Genomic DNA, 22,856 nt, shown 5'->3' on the forward strand with positions numbered 1-22,856 from the left:
TGGGTGACTTGAAATGCAGGGAAAGGAAAGACTTCCCTCTTGGGACAGAGGCTGTTTTATGCATAGTTGTTGTGAGAGCATGAATTCTGCAAACAGACTTCAGCACAGAGAGACCCAGGACCACAATTTGCTAAAATTTGCTGCTGTAGAGCCGTGTGATTTGGGTTCATCCCGTCACCCAGAGTGAGGCTGGCGCTCCTGGTACAGTTGCCTAATCATCTTTATGCAAAGCCAGCATGCATAATAACTTTCATAACTGATTTCCTCAGGTGTAAATGACTACGTGGAGACATAAAAGAATGAGGCTGGGAGCCAGTTAAAATAACGTGGCTCTGTACTTGAACTTCTCTGAAATGTGTTGGGATCGTTGCATTCCCAATTCATTCTCACACATAGGGGCTTTTTTATCACGGCGATTAGTTCCATTGCAATGTTTTGTATAGTCCAAATATTTATCAGAGTAATCAAAGATTACGATGCCATAAAAACAAAGAGAACTTTAGTGCTTATTGAACAGATGAAACATCCCATTTCTAGTGGCAAGTTATGGGTTTAATTTTTGCAAAAGCCCTTTCGCTGCTCACTTTGCTCCCAATGTTTATGTTTTATGAGGCTCTTGTTCCTAGGAGGTAAATCCTTCAGTCAAATGAACTTTGTTATTCATGCCAAAGTATTTCTTTTTGTATTTGACATCTGGTGTGAGAATAGATAGCCCTATGAAAGAGCTGTTCGTGGTAAAAATGCCCTGCATGAGTCTCCCACCCACACAAAACATCTCGGTATTATCATTTAAATGGTGCAATTATTATCTAGACTTCGAATATGCTCCTCCTTTGTAAATCATGGAAGGAGTCATATGTGGTAGATTTCTGAAGTGCCTGAGCACAGAACTGAGGAGCCTGAATGAAAGTGTAATGCATGCAAAAAGCAGCAGTTTCCCTGTTCTGCAGCTGCCCTACTGAGTTCAGTGTATTGAGGGATAACTGGGATACCGACTGCAGAGCTGTCCAGAAGCCCTGGGAGAGGTGCATATACTTGGAACAGGAAAAATTTAGGAGTTCTTGTCGGCTAGAAAATGAAAATATAAGATACCAATGGATATGGGCAGATTGTTTTCTCCACAACAAAACAGTAAGGCATTTGGTGGCATTACAAGGCAGTAAATACAGAGTTGATTGAAAAAGCAGGAGCATCTCTACATGTTTTGTGCTTAATGTAACATATTATCCCTGGGAATCACTTAAATCAAGGTGGAAAGATAGTGGACAGATAAAGGACTTTCCAAAGTTGTAATAGTCAATGTTAACAAACAGTGGGAGGAATTGCAAGTCTTATCTGTCATTAATGCAGCGCTGTATTTTAGACAAGACTTAGTGCAGTGGCATCTTATTTTCTCTCAGCTTTTCCTAGATGCTACTGGAGACAAGGCAGGATCAGAATGTTCAGACAGAATTTTGACTTTGGTAATTCATACTGAAGAAAAAAACAGGCCAAAAACCAAATGTGAGTTCCCAGTCAGGGAGATTGACTACAGAAAGCAGTTACTTATGGAACAGAAAAAGTGGGAGGAAGAGAAAGTGTGTTATGCAGCATGTCTGGTGCTGGCTCTGAAATTGTCCATGTTGTTAGTGCTGTGTCGTGTCAGTGACCTCGTGTTTTCAACTGACACAGCTAAAATGGGTCTGTTAAGAATGGATGGAACCAAAGCAATTTGCTCAACAACACTGCAGTTATAAACAAGTTCCCTCTGGAAGGCCCTTGTACATTTTTAATGATACATTCTATATGCAACAACGTTCCATAAAGATGAGAGATGGGGAGAAAGGGGGACAATGTGCCCTTTATTGCAGCCTACAAATTGGTAGCTGATACTTCATGTAGGTATTGGTTGAATGACACCTAAAAGGGAGAACTGATATCTAAAAGAGAGAATAGTTGTCCTTCAAAATTTTGCTTTTATACATTTTATACCAATCTTTTCTCAAGATATATTGAGGTTGGTAAAGGTGTGCTTTGTTTTTTTCCATTGGCAGAGTAAGTTTCCATAAGGAACTTGGTCCAAACAAGCCAAATCAAAGGCATACATCAAAGAACTTGTAGGAGTTAAGTCACATACAGGTGACTGAAGAAATGAAACAAGATAAAAACATGAAAGATTAAGATAAAACTAGTTTTTTTATATTGTCATAATGAAGTTGGCAACAAAACCTGCCTCAGGCCCTGTGGGAGTCTGAGAAAGAACTACTCTAGCTGGCAGAACTAGGCTTTATATCGATGGCAAGTTATATACATTCTTATTATTTAAAGGAGCATTTGAATTCTGGACTTTTGATTTGACAATGATTATTTCATTTAATTGCATAATCATGGAATGATAATTGCATTTCATGTTTTCTTTTATATTCTACCAGCATAGAAGACCAAATTAGATTCTAATATATTGAATCAAGGGACTAAAAGAGGAACCAAAGGCACAATAGTCATGTCCTGGACAAGCAGAATTCAGAGCAATTCCATTAAAGCCTCAGTCACACAAGCAATAATATTTTACTTCCATTTCCTTGTTGGAAAACAACTGGATTTTGAACACTTCATGTTGGGGGGAAAAAAAAGTTATCTTGTTTGACTGTTAAATACTGATAAGAAACTCTTTTTGTTAACCTGGCCAGCTGCCTGCAGAGTTATAACTTAAATAAGCCAAATATTCTGTTATTATGAACAGAAAGTAAGGTGGAAGACTGGGGGCGAAATACTGCTCTGAAGAAATTAAATAAGCTGGAGGTCTCTACATTGAAATTACTTTGTTAAACTGAGGGTGAAAGGCTTCAGGTGTGTTGAAAAACACAGACTCACACAGATGTCTGTACTGAGATTGCAAAGAAGCCTTGGAGAGACCCTTGAATTTAACTTCCTATTAATATCCAGTAACTTTTTCTGTTCTAATGCCTGCTGCCCTCCAGTATGTTTTTCTTACTTGAGGAATGCAGCTACGGGGTCAATAGACAAAAATTACTTTTCTTTTTCCTTGACAATTGTGTATTTGGTACTAAACCACCACAAAAATTCAAATGATATTAAAGTAGTGGATATGAATTTACCCCAGCATAGACAGACAGAGTTAAATCTGCACTGCCATCTTTCACCTAGTTCATTTTTCAAACCACCAGAAGCATCTGTATCTCCTGTATATCATATGTTGTTTGTGCAGGAACATCAAATGTCTGAAGATCACTGAAGCAATGTGTTCTTGAATGGCACAAGACAAATCATAGCAAGTTTCAGATGGAAAAGACCTTTAAGGTCATTGCTCTTTCCATTACAAGTGCAGGTTTGTTAGCTGAAGATTCAGTTTGCAGCCTTTCTCGTGAGTTACTTGGCTTAGTTTCTGACAATCAGGTAGTATATTTATTTCAGGGCTCAACCACTATTTAGTTTTGACAGCAGGATTTTGGGTTTTCCTATGAACAAAAGAAAAAGTTCATCTCAGTTCCATATAGTCCCAAAGAGGAACCTTCAGAGGAACTATTCCTAATAGTGACTGCTAAAAACTAAAACTTGGTTGGGTTGTTTTGAGGGTTTTTTTGCACTATTCTAAGTTATGTTGCACTAGAGCATATACCACGTGGGTGCTTAAAGTAGCAGTCAAATGGTGCTTGTCAAGTAATTGGAAATTACTGATGTTTACTGAGTTCCACTGATATAAATCTCAATTCATAAAACCAATAACAGCAGCAACATCCACTATTACTCTATTACTTATTATCTTTATTACAGATGCTTTTGTCCATCTTAACTTTATTATTGTTACTGCATATTATCAGTGAACATAGAGGTGTGTTCCCAAATGCATGTTTTTGAGACATACCACTTGTTTGTCTTCTTAAGGATTCTGGATGCTTGGACTCTAGTAAGGAAAGCACAGTTTGGGGGTTAAGGGATTGCATTCAAATCGAGACAGGCTGGATTTGAATCTCACTGATAACACAGATATCTGTGTCCGCTCTTCTAATTTCTCTGCAGGTTTACTCGGTCCCACAATTTGTTGTGCAGCTGGCTTTGAGAGCCTACCTAAAGTTAATGGGGCTTGAAATGGCACAGAAGTCTGCATGTATGCACATAATTGGAGACAGGGTGTTTATACACCTAGTCATATAGACGTGACAAATAGAAATACCCTCAAATTGTACATAAGCGTATTTAAAATGTCCTTAATGACATTATATTTTATTGAGTCAATTAGGTGGGAAATGGCATTTTATGCACATTTTAAACCATCCAAACATGTTCTAGAAGTACAGACATGAAAAAACACGACAGATTAGAAGATGCCTGTTTGGAATGCAAAAGAGAAAAATGTTACTGGCAAATAGAGCTCCTTCCCTGAGAGTTGAAATATTGTTCCTCATGGTCATTCTCTAGACCTGAAATGTACATTTAAAGAGACTGGCTCAATAGAACATTCAGTGTTGTGAATTCAAATGAACATTTTATGTTTTCATTTTCTCAACAATAACTGTTGATAAATACTACTTTGTATTTCCTTTCTGAACAACCTCTTAAACAAACACATGACTTCAGATAGCTATCATCTGAATTCTTCTGGAGTGAACTCTGACTAAAAAGTAGAACTGAGTAAACGACCAGTTCAAATCGGGGGGGGGGGGGGGGGGGGTATTTCCCTGTTCTATAACAAGCAAAAACCTCTAACTGTGCTCTCCATGCAGACAGCTTGCTGTTCAGCTTTAGCTGTGATATATGATGTTAAAGATGGATGGGGGTGACTTGTTATGCCTAAAGATTAGATGGTGCTGCTTTTACTCCTTTACTAGACAGCTGGCACTTACCAAGTCCTTTAAAACGCCATTGATGTTTGGAGTATTTCAGACTGCTTCTTAAAGCCTTACTTTATCCATACACTTAATGTGTGTGTCTCACTGGTCAGTATTTCTGCAAGCTGTCATGCTTACAAGTTCCTGAAAAATTCTCAAATAGTCAGGTCAATGTCAGCAGAGCCAATCCTGGCACTTTCCTTGTTGGGTTCCTCCTTTTCCATGGCTTCTAAGCATAATACCTTCTTCTTTTTATTATTACTTAATAATTGCATATTGTCAAATGAGTCTTTTATTGTTTCAAGCTTAGATGAGTGTGTACCTACAGATCTGAATGTGTCTGGACTACTTATGTTCACGTTCTATGCATTTAAAACTGATGGTAACCTAAGCTGTACACTGCAGTGGAAGATGAGCTCTGACTGCTGGAGCAGTTATACATTGCTTTGAAAGGTTGGCTAGCTGTTACCCTTGATGCATTTCATTTTCAGCATAAATGTTAAAAATTAGGAGACTTGTTGAATAGCACTATTTCACAACTGTGCTTATTCATTTCCCTTGCTCAATATTTCCAACTGTTCAGCTAAATTTATCAGATTAGAGCATGAGAAAACATACTTCCAGACCACAGGCAGTCACCTCTGTGATTGTTTTGTTTTGATAGCAGTGGAAAAGAAAAGAAGCATTTCTTTCCTGTTGGTCAAATGAAGGTGGCATTGCTTTGGCAAAGGATCCAGCTAAAAAATCATACCAATTTGAAAAACAGTGATGATCTAGGACTTCTTAGCTGCTTTACCCTAGAAACTACCCTTCCCTCCAGTAAGGTAACTCGTATGCCTAGTGAGCAGGAATTTTATTAGAAGATACTTTGTTTGATAAAGTCAGAGGTGCATTGGGCTGGGGAGTACCTGCTGCTGCATTTCTAAGCAAGTGTAGCCAGCCTCATAGTTCATCTGAGAAACTTTTATTTCAGGTGATGCTGCTTCTGTGCACATATGATTTGCACTTCATTAAGAGTATATGTGTGTACATGACAAGGAAGAGGTTGAAGCAGAAAAAAAGGTTTCACCCGTAAGCAGCAAGGGCCTTGCCAGAAGTCAGAGGAGTAATAACACTTTGAGATGTCAGTACTGTTACAGATCTGCCAGTCTAGTCTTAAATAAACAGTGTGAGAGACACTTGGAAATATCATCTGCTGGTGTCAAAGAGATGCCCTTTGGAAATGACTTCGGTCTGAGCAACTTGCACCCCTGTCCAATCTAACTAGCTTAGATTGGCATCTTTCTTCACTCTCCTGCCAATTTTGGCCATTTAGATACACATGCTGGCATTTTAGCTCCTGAAGTTAAATATTGACATTGGTATATGAGAGCTCACTGGAGCTTTGAGTAGAATTAGGAGACAGTCATTTCACAAGCACAGTACTAATGCACGCTGTGTTTTTCCTGTCATTAAGAACTTTGAAATCGTTTCCACACATAAATGGGAAACAAATGATATGTGATATTAGAACCTACAGATTTTTAGGATAAACTCATTTACCTCTTCCTTACAAACTTTCCCACAATGGATTACTGTTCAGTGAGATCCTTAGTTTGCTCTGATTGCAATCATGACTGCTCCTGATACTAAAAACTGATTTATTAATTGCAGGAATAAGGGCACCTAGGTATCTGGCTGGGGAGGGCTGTTTCAGGCTGAAATTCATTGAGATTTGAGGTGAAAAGACTCCAACTTCTTTTTTGAGAAGACAATACCAGGGTAACAAAAAAACCCCCACAAGGATTTAGGCATTTGTAGCAAAGCCTGGACAGTGCTTTGGGCCACTGAAGAGGTCAGAGAAGAGCACGGGCATTAAATGATTATTTTACACAAAAGTGGAAAACATTGTCATTTATAGGCATAGAGTGCAAATGCTGTTGCATTTCTGGTGTTGTAATCTACCCGTGGCAAATCAAGCAGTGATGTGTTTGAAAACTATTGATGTTTTTCTAAGTTCTACCTGAAGGTTAAACTAATAACCGTGCTCTAATCAATGTCCTTTCATAGATGGTAAATGCAGGAAAGAAGTTTCTGGGTGTTGATTAGTTGCCTGATCAGAAACATGGTTCTGATCTCTTCCACCTTTTTCATATTACCTTTTTAGTGTTATGAAGTCCATGATGTAATGTAGACTTTTAATTATGCAGCGATTCATGTAATATTTCTGCTGAGAGGGCAACTGAAAGAAATCTGAAAGAAATGGAGCATGCATGAGTTGAACTCCAAACTCCAGCTGTGTCAACTCTCTTCTCAGTGTTAAGTGGGAATTAGAGGATGAATGCATCCTGGGTAAAGTTCATTCCTGGACAGAGGGTCAGGATGAAACTTTAATGCTTTTGATTGTTATGAGGTTTTAATTGCAATGTAGGAAGCATAGTCTGTATAATGGGGGGTTAGTTTGGTTCTCATAAGGAACACATCTTTCAGAGGCTTTGATTTACTCTTTTTAGATCCCTTTCTTTAAAACAAGCAGAGAATTGAGTCACTAATATGTCAATATGCTCAGAGAAAGCTAAGGCTACAACAGGGAAAGCTAGAGTGCCTGGGAAATGCCAAAGCATTTTCTGAGATCAGAAGCTGTCATTTTGCAAACAAGATTGTTTATTGGCTGATTAGAAGGGTTCTGCTGCAACATGAGCTCTTGGCAGCCTGAACTACAGAGTAAATGAGGTTACACACTAACACTTGTCTTTTTCCTAGTATGGAGCATTATGAAATCTTTATCTTAAGATTATGTGGGTTTTTCTATGTTTTCTTCCATCAAAGGAATCAGCATAAGGACTAAACCTTAAATTAGCCCACTGTGAAATACACAAGTAGCCATAGTCATTGAATAAGTAAGTCAATATTACAGACATTTGGTCTGTGTTAGGTGACTTGCTGCTTTTCTGAACCAATTCAGCATGCAAAACCTCATGACTAGATGGCAATTCTGTCCTGTGGGGTTTGCCCCCAACATCACCAATTCTTTCGACCTTCCAAACAGCCAGCATCAGTAGACTTTAGTGCGAGTAGAAAGAGGGTTTTGTTTCATTTAGATTTCTACATGATGAATCTCCCTACCCTGAACTGTATACTTAGACTTATATCCTGACTTATATTCCTACTTACTACACTCCATATTGTTGGTATATTAGATCAAGATAAGCGTGTACAATGTTTGTCAGCTTTCTTGACCACTGGAAGCAAACATCATCTTCCAATGTCAAAGTACTAATAAGCTGATAAACTTTCAAATTGGCCACAGACACTAAAAGTGAGGGTAACTAACTACTGGATGTAAGAAATATTGAATCAACTTTGTGTGCAATAGAAAGAAAGAACAAAGAAAGTCAGATTTGACTCAGATATTCTTCCTGAACTACCGAAAATGGTTATCTAGTGAAAGTTTACAGCATGTAATTTCCAATGGTGAATCTAATTTTAAATGCCAAACTCAACTCTTTTAGCAATGCACCTTTACAAAAGGGTCAAGTCAGCACTACTGAGTAGAAGGGGATACACTATCCTTCGAAACAATGTCTGGAACTGGCTAATTCTTTTAACAGAAAGGGCTGGGCTGAATTCACAGAGTCTTGGCACCCAATGCCAAGATTTTGTGTGTATATATATATATATATATATATATAAGTAAAAGCAGATGTTAAGGTGGCGGCTTTTTCTGGATGCTTACAGGGAGCTCCTCCTGTGACATAGGAAAGCTGGGAAAACACCCTAACAGGTTTATTTAAAAGCGTGTCAATGCAAGCTGCCATCATGGACTACGAATGAGAAGAAAATCAGGTCATGTGGGGATAATCTGGAACTATATTTGCAGTAGGGAAGAGGCCATGAAGGAGTGAAAGCAACAGAGGTTTTGTCAAGGTGGCAGACTAGGAAAATGCTCTGTACAGCATTCAGACTGTCAGGATATGAGCACAGTGGCTTGAATTTGTCAAAGGCTGTGAAAAGATGTTGCAAAACTGCTAACTGAGGACAGCCTGGGAAAGAGATTTAGCTGTTTGAATGGCTAGAAAAAGTCCTTTGGGATGATGTGTGAAAAGGAATCTTCTAGATTAAGGTATAACCTAAATACACACATCTAGAAAGGAGATTCCATGACAAAAACCTTCTCTACTTTGTTTCTGGTTTTAGGCTTGAATAAGAGGTAGGATGACAGTGTTGTCCTGGGCAGTCAAAGGAAGAACTAGAAGGAAGTGCTTTAGGGAAAGTTTTAATAGCTCATTTTGAGCTGTGCAGAGCTGTTGCTAAACATTGAAAAGGTATCAGAGCTAGAGGGACAGCTCAGTCTAAAAGGAAAAGCAGGTAAGAGAGAGAGAGTGAGATCTCTAAACCACCAGCACCAAAGTGACTGCTGAACGGGTCTAAAAGGTGTCACAGAAAAGGGGAAGAAATTAAAGTGAGGGGAAAAAGGTTTCCCCAGAAACCTGGGATGAAGAAGATGAAGCAGAAGGACATGCTGGAAGAGCAATTAAAGAAACCATAGTAAAATGACAGGAGTCATCACAGGAGCCAAGGGAAGCACCAGTTTTCCCAGCATGTGATTAAATGGGTCGAAGGCACATGATAGGTCAGAGAGGATGAAGATCAGAAACAATTTCAGTATAAAGAAAGTCTAGGCAGGGACTGTACATCTTTGAGATGAAAGGGACAAGAGCTAGGGTTGTGCTTCAGGAGGTAAGAACCCCAAAATCAAAAGCGTGCTTATATTCTAAGAGAGAAGCCAGCTTTCATTAGATTTTTAAAAGAGGTGGGAAAAAGCATATTCATAATTAAAGCTGAATGGTTTTTAAAACACCCGTTACTCATAGAAAGGCAGGGTTTGTGAGAGGTTAGTAACATTCATTCTGTCTGTCAATATGATATAAAAGAGACAAGCTTTTCTTCAGGTCCATACACAAATCAACATATATTGCCCTTTGTTTATAAACTGTGGCTGAAGCAGTCGCTACCTGCTTGAATTTGTGTGATATTTATAAATTTTGTGCTGACAGATTCCTCTGGTGAAGTTTCAGCCTACAGACCGTGCAGAAACTCAGTGCTACAGCTGCTGTTCATTCATCACATACAAATGCCTGGCCTTGGCAGGGAGACCTTTGGGGATCTCCTGAAGATTCAGAGCAGCTTTGTCAATTCAAAAGCTAGTGTTATTTCCTTTGAGTCAGGACTGAACAAATGCCCTTTAATGATACCAAGCTTCATTGTGATCTGGAAATGCTATTTTTCAGATGGTCTGAGAGGTCAGAGTGCTGAACTCTTGCTTTTCTGTACCCTGGGAGATGAAGTTGTTTATGAGAATTTAGCCCTAGCTGGAATCCCTAATCCAAATCTATCCAAACCTTGGCAGCCATGATTACAAATTTCCTATATGTAAGTCTGTGAAATAAGTTTGTGTCCAGAACTTTTCTTTAAACAGCATACTGAAAATCCACAGGCTGAGCAATTCTAGATTTGATCCTGCATGGAAATCTCAGCAATACTTCTCATTTCAGTGAGCCTTATTCATCAGTCCCTTTATGGATGCTTACATTTGCTTAATCCATTTTACTTACCTTTGTTTAACAGAACTGAGGTTGTGCTGAAGGGAAAGGAGAGGTTGTTGTATGCTATCCAGGTGTCTGCCTCACTGCATAGCCCATCTGGACAGGACTCTAGCTGGAAGAATTTAACATTGAGGTCAATTCAAATAATGCCAAACAAATAAAATAGCCTTATCAATAATTATATTAAACCTAGTTTGCCCCCAAAAAGGGGCAGATAATGAAAAATAAGTAAACAGCACAAGCCAGCATCTAAGAATGATTGTTATGTTACTGTTTGTGGTGCATGTGTCTATGGTTGTGACAAAACTATCAATACTGCATCATTTAAGTGTACGAATGCAATATACATTAGGCAAATGTTTCCTGAGCGTTTGTGAGTTTTGCTCTGTGTGTTTGGCTTGTATTTTTGTGTTTTAATGCAGCAGTTGTCTCCTCCAAGGGTAGACAGCAGGAATCCTTCGATGCATTGTTGTGGCTTAACCCCAGTAGGCAGCTGAGCACCAGTGGGATGGGGAAGAAAGGAGAAATATCTAATTTAGAGATGTGTTTTTGTTAATATTATTCTTACTATTCTTAATGCAAAGCCAAATGTTTGCAATTTACTAGTATCCAAGTGAAACTGGAGGAAAGTGACCCATTAGCCAAAACTGTATAATTGCTCCTAATCTCCGTTTCTCTGAATTTCATTACCACCAGTCTAAAACAGGCAAAATCATTCAAGTTGTGCCATTTTCTCTTTGTTTTTTTTTAAATAGACAGTCTGCAGAAGATTGTGGCAACATTAATGTGATATGCCAGCTCATTTATTCCCTGCAGATTCACAAACTATAAGGCACTGAAAAAATGTTGGGTTTAAAAAGCTATTGGTTGTTCATTCTTTGCTTGTCAGTGTGTGTGCACACAAGGGAGTGTCTCACTGGCATTGTACTTGTACTGTTGCACTAAAGTAAATGATCATGATGTTGAATGGGGAGCATCAGGCCCAGGCTCAGGTTCTGTGCTCAGACCTCCACACTCCATCTTCCTGTACTGCACTACAAAGGTCTCTGAATGCCTCAGGTGACATTTTGGGGTTTCCTCTTGGAGATTTCTGTCCTTGCAAATAATTTATTCCTAGCCTGGGTAATTTATATTTGATTACTGACAAATGTGCATGCATTCGATTTCATTTGATCGATTGGGGGGAAAAAAGGCAAAAAAGTTAAAAGATACTGTGATCTGTGCAGTAATAGTCACACACATTTCCCATCATTTAGGTCTGTAAGAACTCCTGACATTTGAAGCTGTCCTACCAAGTTGCCATGGCAACGAGAAAAAAAGAAACCGTCAGATCTGAAGATTGCAGTTTACAGTTACTGTTCTTCACTACTAGGCCTCAGTTGCTCCAGATTCAGTTTAATTTGCAACCTCACTTAATCTGTCCGACTATACATTGGTGTTTGGCAGCCTCCACCCTCACTCCCGTTGGTTAATGGATTCCTCTTGCCACACGCAAGGTTTATGCGGATTCTCTCCGAATGTTTAAAAGACCACGACACACCTAAACTGGACCTTGGGGGAGCAGAAAACAGATTGACTCAATTTTTTTTCTATCTGTTGACTTGTTGCTATTCAACTGTTCAGAAAATATTTTGTCCGTGGGTTAGTATTTGTATATGTATGAGTGTATGTATATATATATATTTATATAGAGAGAAGAGTTATAGGACAGGTTTAGCTTTCTTAAAATCATCTGGAGTGTGCGAGGGACAAAGCAGAACAACACAGGCCCAGATGAATTGTAACTATCCTACCATGGCTAAACCTACTGTATTTGCTGTTTATAGTGTGGCCAAGAGGAGAGAGCCTATTGCAATCGTACTGCTGCAACAGCCACTCTGTTGGCACAAATAAGGCAGGCCCAGGGCTCTGCAGTGTCACTTCTTGTACCTCAGGTTCAGCAAACAAGAAATGCAAGTCCCCCTGCCTTGTTTCTGATCCGAACTGCCCCACATGGAATTGATGATCCTGGTGCTCAGCTCCCTCGGTGGGTGGGAGGTTCTGCCCAGCTCTGGTCTGTGAGGAAGCGGGAAGCAGCGGCTGCAGCCAGCCCTGATGGGGCACGATGTACAGCAATGCCAGTGCTGGGCCTGACCTCAAAGGGGCTAAAGTCAGCTTCCTTTATGGTCCTGCAGATAGCTGTTTGCTGGGGCACTTTACAAAATGTAAGTCTTTGGCCAGCTCCGTGGGCTCCACAGTTAGGTAAGTAGATGCCTGTGGAGGAGCAGCTGATTAGAAGAGCAAAGTATTTCTCAGCAGCACTGGTCTCTCTCAGCGCCTCTGTGCAGCTGTCATCACACACGGGAGCGCAACAAGGAAAACAGATGCCCTGTTCTATAAATAAATTCACATACACATATATATAGTTTTGAATATATATATACATACATACACATGTACACACAGTTTCCAGTTAAGAGTAACAAGAGCATTTCTTTGTGTGTGTAAACTTACCACACTTGTTTGCAGACATGGGGGAAAAAAAAGGGTGTTCGCTATATATGAATATCAATCCTTTTTTTATTCTGTGAGCATGTAAGGTCACAAAGAGCCTTCCAACTGTATCAAGATGATCATCTTGTTAATAAATTGTAAATGATCCATCAAAGCTCACACCAAATTTTTATAAAATTAACACAAAAAGTATACTAGTGACAGACTGTGGCTTTTATTAGAGCTTGCCAGTAACTAGGGTAAGGTGTCTTAGAATATTTTAATAAACTTGCTTATTTAAAGTTTAAATGAGAAAGCTTCCTTATGCAATAGAACTTTGCAGCTGCATTCTTCAGTTAGCATTTTCACAGTACTTACGAGTCATACTGTATGTTGTCTTTACTACAGTGAGATTATGAGCATATCTTCTCCACACCCTGTATATGTTTCAATAGTAAAGCTTTCTGGAAACATTAAAAAGTCAAAACATATATTTAGTTTTCCATAATGCTACACTAGATATTAAATGTGTGTTGGTGGTTAAAAATTGCTGTACAATAGCTTTTCTCTGACTTCCTGTGTTGTACCAAATATGAAAGCAGTCTTTTTTCTTTAATCAAAAGGCATAATAACAACAGCAACAGAGGAAAGATTATTTGTGTTGTGAACTTTCCTAACACTGTCAATTTCTTGATAAGATACCAACTGCCTTCAGACAGGAACCTATTATTTTTGTTCATCCAGCTTAACTCCTGCAGTCCTGACCAAGTAAAATCTCCCACTGACCTTGTTTCTCTTGCAGCACGCTCCAGGTGTTCCAGTTACCAAAGTGGCACTTTGAGGGTCACGGGAGTTTGTGCTGAGGAAGGGCTTCAGGAATGGGCTGTTGGGCAGCTGCAGGCGTCTCAATGGGAAAGTGCCCGATCTCAATCCTTAACGTAGGCAAGCTTCTACTTCTTCTCTGTCCATGCCTTGTAATGATCATGTGCTGCTCCTTTATCATCAATTGTCATGCCCTTTTAAAAAAGGTAGTTTTTAGGCAGAATTTTTAAAAGAAATGAAAAGAATAGAATCAAGAAGTGCATGACACCATTGGATTTTAAACATATATCTTTAAATAATGAACCCAAAGATAAACTGCACCTTGTGCTTTGATCTACAAAACCTCTATCCTGAATTAAAGAAATTATAGCATCCTCCCTCACATATACTCCTTTTCTACTTACTCTTTCCTCTCTCTCTAGCCATCAAAATCCTCCTCTGGAAAGACATCTGTTGACATAAGTGTCATTTCTATCAAGTACCAGGTAAAGCTATCCTTTTCTTGCTTAAACCAAGGCTCACAGAGCAGTTAAAGGATCATTCCAAGGGCATCCAAATGAGGAACAAACAAAAATCTCTTCTGCCTGAAACTATGCTAACAATGGGAAAACTTTCTCACACTTTATGTCCAAGAAGCAGAGGTCTTTGTTCTCAGTTGATACTGCAGCCTTTTGACATGTACAGAGGTCAGTATCATGGCTGAAACTCTGGCTCAGGTTGCATCAAAATCTTCATTCACCATTATTACTTTATTTCTGCACCTAGATTGAAGCCTCCCAGCCTGTATGGTCTCTAGGTTTCAGATGATGCTAATCACTGGACTACCTAAGCATGCAAAGATGAAGCTACCATGTTAATGTTTCTCCCCCTCTATACCTGAGAACAAAGCCCACTTCACAAGAGATCGTGGCACTTTCTGTAGTGTTCTACAAGTGAGGAATCATATCAGAATCAGAGTTTTCCTACCTGAATAAAATTGTTAGCTCTGGCTCAAAAAAATGATGTCCATTTCCTGAAAACAAAAAGAGCAACAAGAATTGATTCATTTTTCTACAATATCATGAAAAAAGTAGAGAAGTTGTAAAATTACCTGTCTTTTTTTTAATAGTTAAAAAACATTTCCTCAGCCAAGCTTACAGTTTATATAATATAGCACTTATTTTTACCTGTCTATTTTGGTCACTGCAAAGGTTTGTAGACATTTAATGCTGTCTGCAGTCAGCACCTTGATTTTCATTTTGCAACATGCACAGAACTTCTTGTGCAAAAAATCTTTTCACTTGAAAAGATTATCTGCTATTAAAAGAATTTGGGCATAACAATTAGAGAGTTTATTAGCAAGACAAAGGTCGCATTTGCAGCATACTTGCTAATTGACCCCTTGTCTGTACACCTCATGTGTGTGCTTTTACAATGTGGCTATGTGCATTTATCAATGTACATTTTATTCAGTAACTGTAGGTCTGAAGATCAAAAACAAAGGGGAAAGAAGCTGAAATTCCTACTGAGTATCAAGGAAAATTAGGTAAGAGTGGAATAGTGGCTAATACACTTTGAGCCCTGTTCTCGTCACATTTACAGTGGTGTAAATCAAAGAGCAACTCCATTACTGGAATTGTTTGAGATCAGTTAATCATACTTAGGGGGCATTTTTCATCCAAACCTCCCCACATATTGCTTTGGTCTGCTGTGGACAGTAAAGCAGCAGTATTTGTCACAAGATTGTTGAGTGTTTATGTATTATGGGAAGCCTGTCTGTGACATACAGAGAAACCTACAGCTTCAGCATCTCCTACAACTCACTTCTTTCACCAGCCACTTAACGTGTCTCTAAGGCACTCATCATAATTGGGTTTCACCTTCATTTGAAATAGCTGTGGTCTGTACTCAAATGATTCATCCTGGTCTCTTGCTTAGTCATTTAAGTTAGGGATCACTATAATACAAACCCCAGTTACTAAATTATGGACTCAGAAGTCATTTTTGTAGGGTCCTACCTTAACTGTTTTATCATAAAGACAGATATATTTTACATTAACAACTTTTACATCATTGGTCTTTTCTTTGCAAAGACCTCCTGTCTGAAATACTGAGAAATCTGCCAATTTTCTTCTCAATTGTTGATCATTCACTCGGCCACTTGAAACAGCAACGTTTTGTACACAAATAATTTGATATCACTGTTTGTCTAAAGGCTAAGCTTCTTTCTGAATGGGTTTAATAACACCTTATTTCAGTAAAAAAAAAAAAGCCACAAGATAAATTACATTGAAGTCACATCAGCTTGAGAATACCAAGTCTAAGGCAAAACTCTGATCCTATCTTCTCTTTATTGCATCTCTAAAAACTGTTGTCTGAGAGATCCACCATCCCATGCTAACAAAAAGATAACTAAAATAGCTATTATTTTCTTTCAATTATCTCTGTGGTCTATAATCTTTGGAATTAACATGCAAAGTACATTAGTAATTATCATTACAACTATTCTTTTTAAGGCAGATATAGCTGACTATTGAACTAAGTAAAGCACATAACCCATTGACTGCTGTTCTCTTGCCTCACGTCAAGATCTGCTATAGCTGAATTATACATGTCCAAATGAAATGGATACACTCATACACTCTCAGTGGAAAGTTACTAGTTGCACAATTGTTATGTGTGTGTATATATGTAGATATATAGAGATATACACATACACATATAAATATATATATATAGATATATAAAATATTATGCAGATGGAGGGAGACTAATACAACATGGGGACTTGGAACAAGCAGTTTAATTCCATGAATTACAGATGAATATACGAGTTAAGGGACAGCATGGGTTGCAAATGCCAAACCAGTCTGATTGAAAGGAAAACACCATACACTAAATCCCAGGCTAAGCCCAAGTCTCATGTTGTATCTATGCTACCTTTAGCTGTCCCCTCTTAACACAATTCTATCCTTTGAAGATATGCATAATAGTCTACTGACTCATTTTTAGTTGTCTGTGTATCAGCAGGTCACCAGTAGTGAAAATGGAAGGGTTTATAGCCAGAATTCTGCAGTATTGTGCTTTTGGTGGGACAGCTACTTGGGAAAGCTTCATCTGCCCTTTAACATGAAATTCCTCCTCTGTGTCAGCAAATAACTGTATTTGATGACTTGAGGTCAATAATGAATGTAGTCTAAAGAGAGACCGTGTGTGTGCAGGTGCACACACCCTGCCTGGGGCTGCAGAACACAAGCAGGTCTGGTAGACTGTGGTGGTGAATAAGTACAAACAAGCTGTGTTGTTACTGCCATTTCAGACAGAACCTTCCTGTAAAATCATATTTGCCCCACAACAAACTCCAAGTTACCACCAGCGCTGTTTTTTTATGATTTTCTTCTTTTAAAGTTCAAGCAAGAAGGAAAATATTTTGTTTGATTTTACAGATGCTTAATTCAGCTAATTTTCCAGTTAATTGTTCCTTTGGGCCCTAGTTGCTGAATTGCTTGCTGTTTCTGAGGTGTAAATAAACGTTTTGATTCATGACGTGGTTGCAAAGAAACTTGTAATTTATTTGTGAAATGCTCAAATAAAGGATGTATGGGCTTTTACCTTTTGTCTGGGCTTAGACCTTCCTGGTGCAAGAACACAGGACTGCAAGGTGACCTCGAGACTGCCAAAGGGCTGGAATAGCCTGAGGTAAACACAGGAAACTCCCACGTTGCTCTAAGTAGAAGGAGACAAATCGGAGTCTTCATCATCAGTATGCCATCGTTGTAAAATGAGAATCTGGAGATTAGAGGAGTAAATAAGACTTGATCACACAAGAAAGCAGTAACAGATTATTCAGAATCTATTCAGGCACTGATTTGGCTTCCAAAGCCTCACTTTGATTCCAGAGAGCTGCATTGAGACAAAATCTGGGTCAGTTGTCCCTAAGCTGGTCTGTGAGCAGAAGCTTTAATGGATTTTTGTTGTACTTCCTTTCTGCTTCACCTGGCCACCTTCCCCACCCACCACCATCACTTCAGCTCATATAGAAGAGACAACCACAGTGAACATTGCAAACAACACAGAAACAGGCCAGACAAACATCAATCAGCAAGGACCAGCATGGGATGCTACAGGACTGCATTTCTGTCACTGCCACCATGGCTTTTAACAACCAGCACTGCCATAGTCTGTAGTCATGCCTGATGTGCCCCTTCCCTGTTCTCACCTCCTGTGGAAGTGTTGCTGCACAGATATTGCCTATTTGTTACCCCACTTCAGAAAATCTTACACCAAAATTTAGAGTCCTTGCTGCCTTCAAGCCCAAACTGCTCTGGGCCAGACTGCCCCAAAAACCTTGCACTGCTTCAATGCACCAGGAACTGCAAGGCTTATTGCTTCAGTTTGCTGCATCCTCAGAGGCAGCACTTAAGGTTTGTAAGATACTATTTTCTCTTTTTTTCTTTTACTGAGATCTCATAAACTGCAATTATGAAGGGACAGGAAGATGGAGGTGCTTTCCTGTGCCCAGTGGGTGAAATAAATAAATAACATTTCTGTCCCAGAATTCAGGAAAAAAAATAATCTAAGGGTAGATAGAAAGAATGTAAATGCTGCAGGAAATTAGCACTATGCCATTACTGCCTCTTTCCCAGGGAATTCTTTTTTCCAGCACAGAACTAGAGTCTGTTGGCCATCTGAAATTCCTGCAAGTTGTGTTTTTAGATCTTCTAGGAAGTTATCTAAAACGACAGAGTCACATAAAGATAGAATATCCCTGAAAATAGCCTTTCACTACATCTGAGAACAGAGGAAGCTGGAAGAGGGAGGGCAGCACTTGAAGGAAACATTTGAGTACAAGCCACAGCAGCTCACTTTGACTGAGACCCACCTCCAGCTTTTCCCTTTCACCAATGCTCTATCAGACTTTGAAGCTAAAGGGGGCTTTTTTAACATGGCTCGTAATAAGGATGAAAGAGTCTACGTGAAACTTGTGGTGTAATTGAGCAAGAGGTCACTACCTGAAAAAAGAGGTCACTATCATGGAAAAAAAGTGTCACCTCCTTTGGTCTCAGTTGAGATCACTGTCCTAAACTGATGCTGTGCCTTGTACCTTAAAAGATGTGTTTGAAACAGTACAAAGTTAAATCATAAGCAAGGAAATATTAACAAGGATAGAAAATGCTGAATGGTTTTTAGCCAGGTAGAAGTTTTTCATTGCCCTTTCAACCTTATCTCATCTAACACCACAAGTTCTGTATTGCAGTCTACAGTTACTTGGTAACTTTGCACAGTTCAATCCAGTTACATTTTTTCTCCAGCAACAGTAAATCAGAACAGTCCTTTCTATCTTCAGTACAGCATTCTTACCTGCAGAAACAAAGCAAGGGTCATTGCTCCTGCTGTAAAACTGTTGGGATGCTCTTCCTCAACCACCACGCCACTGGCCGGACTCGACTCATCCACCTCCCTGTGCTTGATGACCTTCGCTGCTCCTGCACTTCCAGCAGTAAGTTACTCTAGTCCAGTATACTTCAACAATGGATGAAAGGATGTTTTATTACATATGACTCATTTTACCACTTACTGTTTCTCCATGAGACTGTTTTCCACGAGATTAGCTGTCCAAGACAAGAAAAGCAGAAGTGTTTACACTATTTGTTTACTGCAAGGCATGCTGGAAATTCAGAATGTAAAATATAGCTGGACACACATAATTAGCAAACACAGTGTTCTGTAATACAGTTACAATACTTAAGTGATATGAGAAGGAGCATGTTCATAAACAGCTTTTTGTGGTACATTTAAAGAAAAACAAGAAACAAAACAAAACTCTCACAACATTGTCTGTCCAAACTGACCACATACCTTTTTAACAGAAGGGTAACAAACATAAGTAGATGATACTTATGGACTGGATTAAATCTTCATGTCACTAGCAAGTATTTAAAACTTTAATTTTTATAAATGTACCCATTGTTGTTTCCACCTGTTATCTTGCTTCATGCCAGCAGTCACTTGGAAAGAAGTTTTATGCTGGGCTAGTTTTGCCATTCCACTTATCTTGCCAGGTCCACCCTTGCTGTAACTGATCTGCTGGGGACAGTGGTAGGATAATGAGTCTAGCCTGCACTTGGAACTGACAGCAAATCAAACAATGCCTCTTTGTACACAAATAAAGAATCACATCAGCTGTGTCTCATTCTTTGCACTATTTGATCAGCTACAGTAAAGCAACAGTGCTGCAAGACACTTTCCAAGTAGCCATAAACCAGGGATTATAACTTGTCTTGGGGTTACAGTATGTATTACTGACTTATCAGGTGCCAAGAGGAGTTAGCCTTTAGTGGGGTTTGAACACCTATTTCATACTGGCATCACTAAAGAGCCAGAAGCCTAAGAAATCAAACCTTTTTCACTCCCTCCCCAATAAAATAATACTATAACTATAAACTTGTTCTTTGTCTTTAAAGTCACTACAAGCCAATATAGACTGAAATGCTTCCTACACCTCCAAAGTAACTTAATTGTGACCATCTTTCATAATAAGCAAAACCAGTAAAACCTCTAGAGAGCAGATGCCCCAATTAATAGACACTCAGCCTTTCATATCCCAGATTGCTGAAAAGATAAAGAACAAGATGCAGGATATTTAATTCATGTGGGGATCACAGAGAACACGACAGAGTCCCCAGATGAAGCAAAGTAGAAACGATATATTGTAGCACTTACAATAACCCTCGTCAGGAGATAAGTCTAAAAGAAAGATTTAGACTTTTTGGTGCAATACAATTCACATGTGTAAGCTGTGACAATTAGCTTCATCATGTAAGAACTAGCCCAGTGCTGGAAAGCCCAGTCACGTCTTGTTCTTGGATCCTGCACAGAGAAGTGAAAACAATAATGGCTCTAGACTGAAATCATTTGAGCTGGGCAAAAGCACCCTGTACCCTCAGCCCTGCCAAGGGCTTAGTGCAGCTTCTTACCATCACATTGGCAGAGCTGCAGAATTTTCGGCCATGTGTACCCAGTCAAGATGTGTCCTCTGACGTCTCTGCTCCCGTCAGATGGCAAAGCGCCCTCTTCTCACACTGCTTCAGTGGCAAGGACAGAACTGCAATATAAAGACAGAAACACAGAAGCAGTCAGAGGGAGCAGTTCAAAACTATCCTGGCAGTAGAGACAGTTGGAAACTTGCCCTTCTGATAGGCGTGATGACCACAGAGCCAGAGTGCAGAGGCAACCCACACCAGCAACTCAGGCAGGCAGCAGCCAGAGTGCTGAACTGCTCCCAGAGGAGGGACTGCCTCAACTACTCAACACACAAACCCAGAGGCTGGGCAGCCCTCTGGTCATGTGGCAACTCAACCATTGTCAGACTATGATCCAGTCTCCTGCCAGACACCTTTCATCAGTCCTGATGTGCACGTCAGGCTCCACAAGCCAGCATTTGTACAAGGTGAGTAGATTTCCTCTCCCCCAGCAAATGAAACAAGTGTCACATGGAGAGGCTTTTTGTTTGGTTGGATTTTCCCCCCTTCTTTCTCATTTAATCATCATCTGGTTTCTGGGCCACTGACATATGTCATCATTCCTGCACTGGTGCTCTGGCTTGGCACTTGAATAAAGAGTCATCAGGACTTACCTTTTTATCAGGTCTGTGATAAACCTACTTTTAATTGCAGTTGTCTGCCATCATTTACACAGCTTGTGTGCTGCAGCACTTCCTCACACTCTTAATTTCTGTTCCTTGGCACTGTGTGCTTTGTTCTTTGGCAAACGAGCACTGAGTACCTGAAGCTAATGAAAATGGGCATTGTACACAACTGTCTTCTGGGGTTGAGTGGATGCAGTCCAAGGCTTGTTTTCTTCAGTTCATTCTTTCTTCAATTTTAAATAAAAGTCCTGTTGCTACTGCTTCATCTCTTGTCCTGATTAGGCTAAACAAGAGACAGGGGCAGTGTGTGGATTTAAATACCATTATCAAGTGAAATGATCACCCACTATGCCAAAGATAGACAGGTGAATGTCATAGATTTATTATTCAAATCAAAGTATTAAGAATATGTGTTAACACCTATAAATATAAGCAGCTAAGGTGATGAGTTTCATTATCCCCCACACAGAAAAAAAATAGGCTATTTTTTAATTGGTTATTAAACAGTGAACACTCATTAAAAGCTCAGCTCATTGGGAAAAAAAAAACAGTACAATGCAATTAAACTGTACTACAGACTAATTAATATGGGAATTGAGGCGATTCAAATACCTTTAAAGAGATGGAGGTGGAGACAGTAGGCAGCACAGACTTGTACCAGTCATCTTCATTAGCCTAGCAGATGGATTTTCTGCTACTTCAGCATTTTGCTGAGGGTTTTACTTTCAAAGCAAATCAGGGGGTGGGGCAGAGGGTTGTTGGTGGTGCTTCTAACGTGAGTCCTCGTAAAGTCTGCAAAAATACTCTTAAAAAAAAGAATCATGTATGACTTACCCCCATAATTAACACAGTCAGCTCTCACTTTGTTTCTGTAGAGATCTACTCTTGGCACTCTGCATCTTTCCTTTACACAAATTTGAAATACTCTAAGACTTAATGACATAAAATTCTCAGCCTGTTTAGCTCCCCAGTCATGTAGCATCTTTTCTCTATGGGAGATCCTTGTTAGTTTGTTCTTACCAAAGGTCTCTGTGTCAAGAAACGTTCTTACAAGCTGTCCGATTTCTTGTGAGGCAGAAGACATTTACCAGTTATAAACCAGACTTTAATAGAAAGTATTTTGATCCCTTTCTCATAATTGTGATGGAAGAAGGATGGCAAATCTCTAAGGATGGACTTTGGTTTTTTTAAGCACTCAATCCAAAAGTTAACCTATTAGAAGTAGGATGTCACGTGAGTCAAGACTGAAAACTTGCCACTCACTTTTGATAGCACTGGCATTACACAGTTCAGTGCAGAGGGCCCTGTTGCAGGGATTTGCTAAAAATTGCTGTTTATACCCAAACCCAAGATGCACTTCAAGCTAAAAGCCAAACTAACATTTGATGATGCTGTTGGTCCTCATGAGCTATTTTCCCTAGAAGTCTGGGTCTCGTTACACAGCTTGGTGGAAATGTCACAAGGCAGCCTGCTATGATTTCTGCTCTTTGGGTCAGTCTTTCATTGTGTAACACAACTTTA

General features: G+C 39.4%; 1 protein-coding gene across 1 annotated transcript in view; it reads left to right on the forward strand.

Moving 5' to 3' along the window:
- The window catches only part of CDH13 (cadherin 13), a 454,402-nt gene extending 437,118 nt beyond the window's left edge, over window positions 1–17,284 (forward strand). Inside the window, exon 14 of the mRNA XM_062007637.1 lies at window positions 11,671–17,284. Within this exon, the coding sequence (XP_061863621.1) occupies window positions 11,671–11,678 (8 nt within the window). The 3' untranslated portion in view covers window positions 11,679–17,284. The remainder of the gene's footprint in view (window positions 1–11,670) is intronic.
- Window positions 17,285–22,856: the final 5,572 nt, after the last annotated feature.

The sequence above is a fragment of the Colius striatus genome, chromosome 14, assembly GCF_028858725.1.
Source record: "Colius striatus isolate bColStr4 chromosome 14, bColStr4.1.hap1, whole genome shotgun sequence".
NCBI classification, from domain to species: Eukaryota; Metazoa; Chordata; class Aves; order Coliiformes; family Coliidae; genus Colius; species Colius striatus.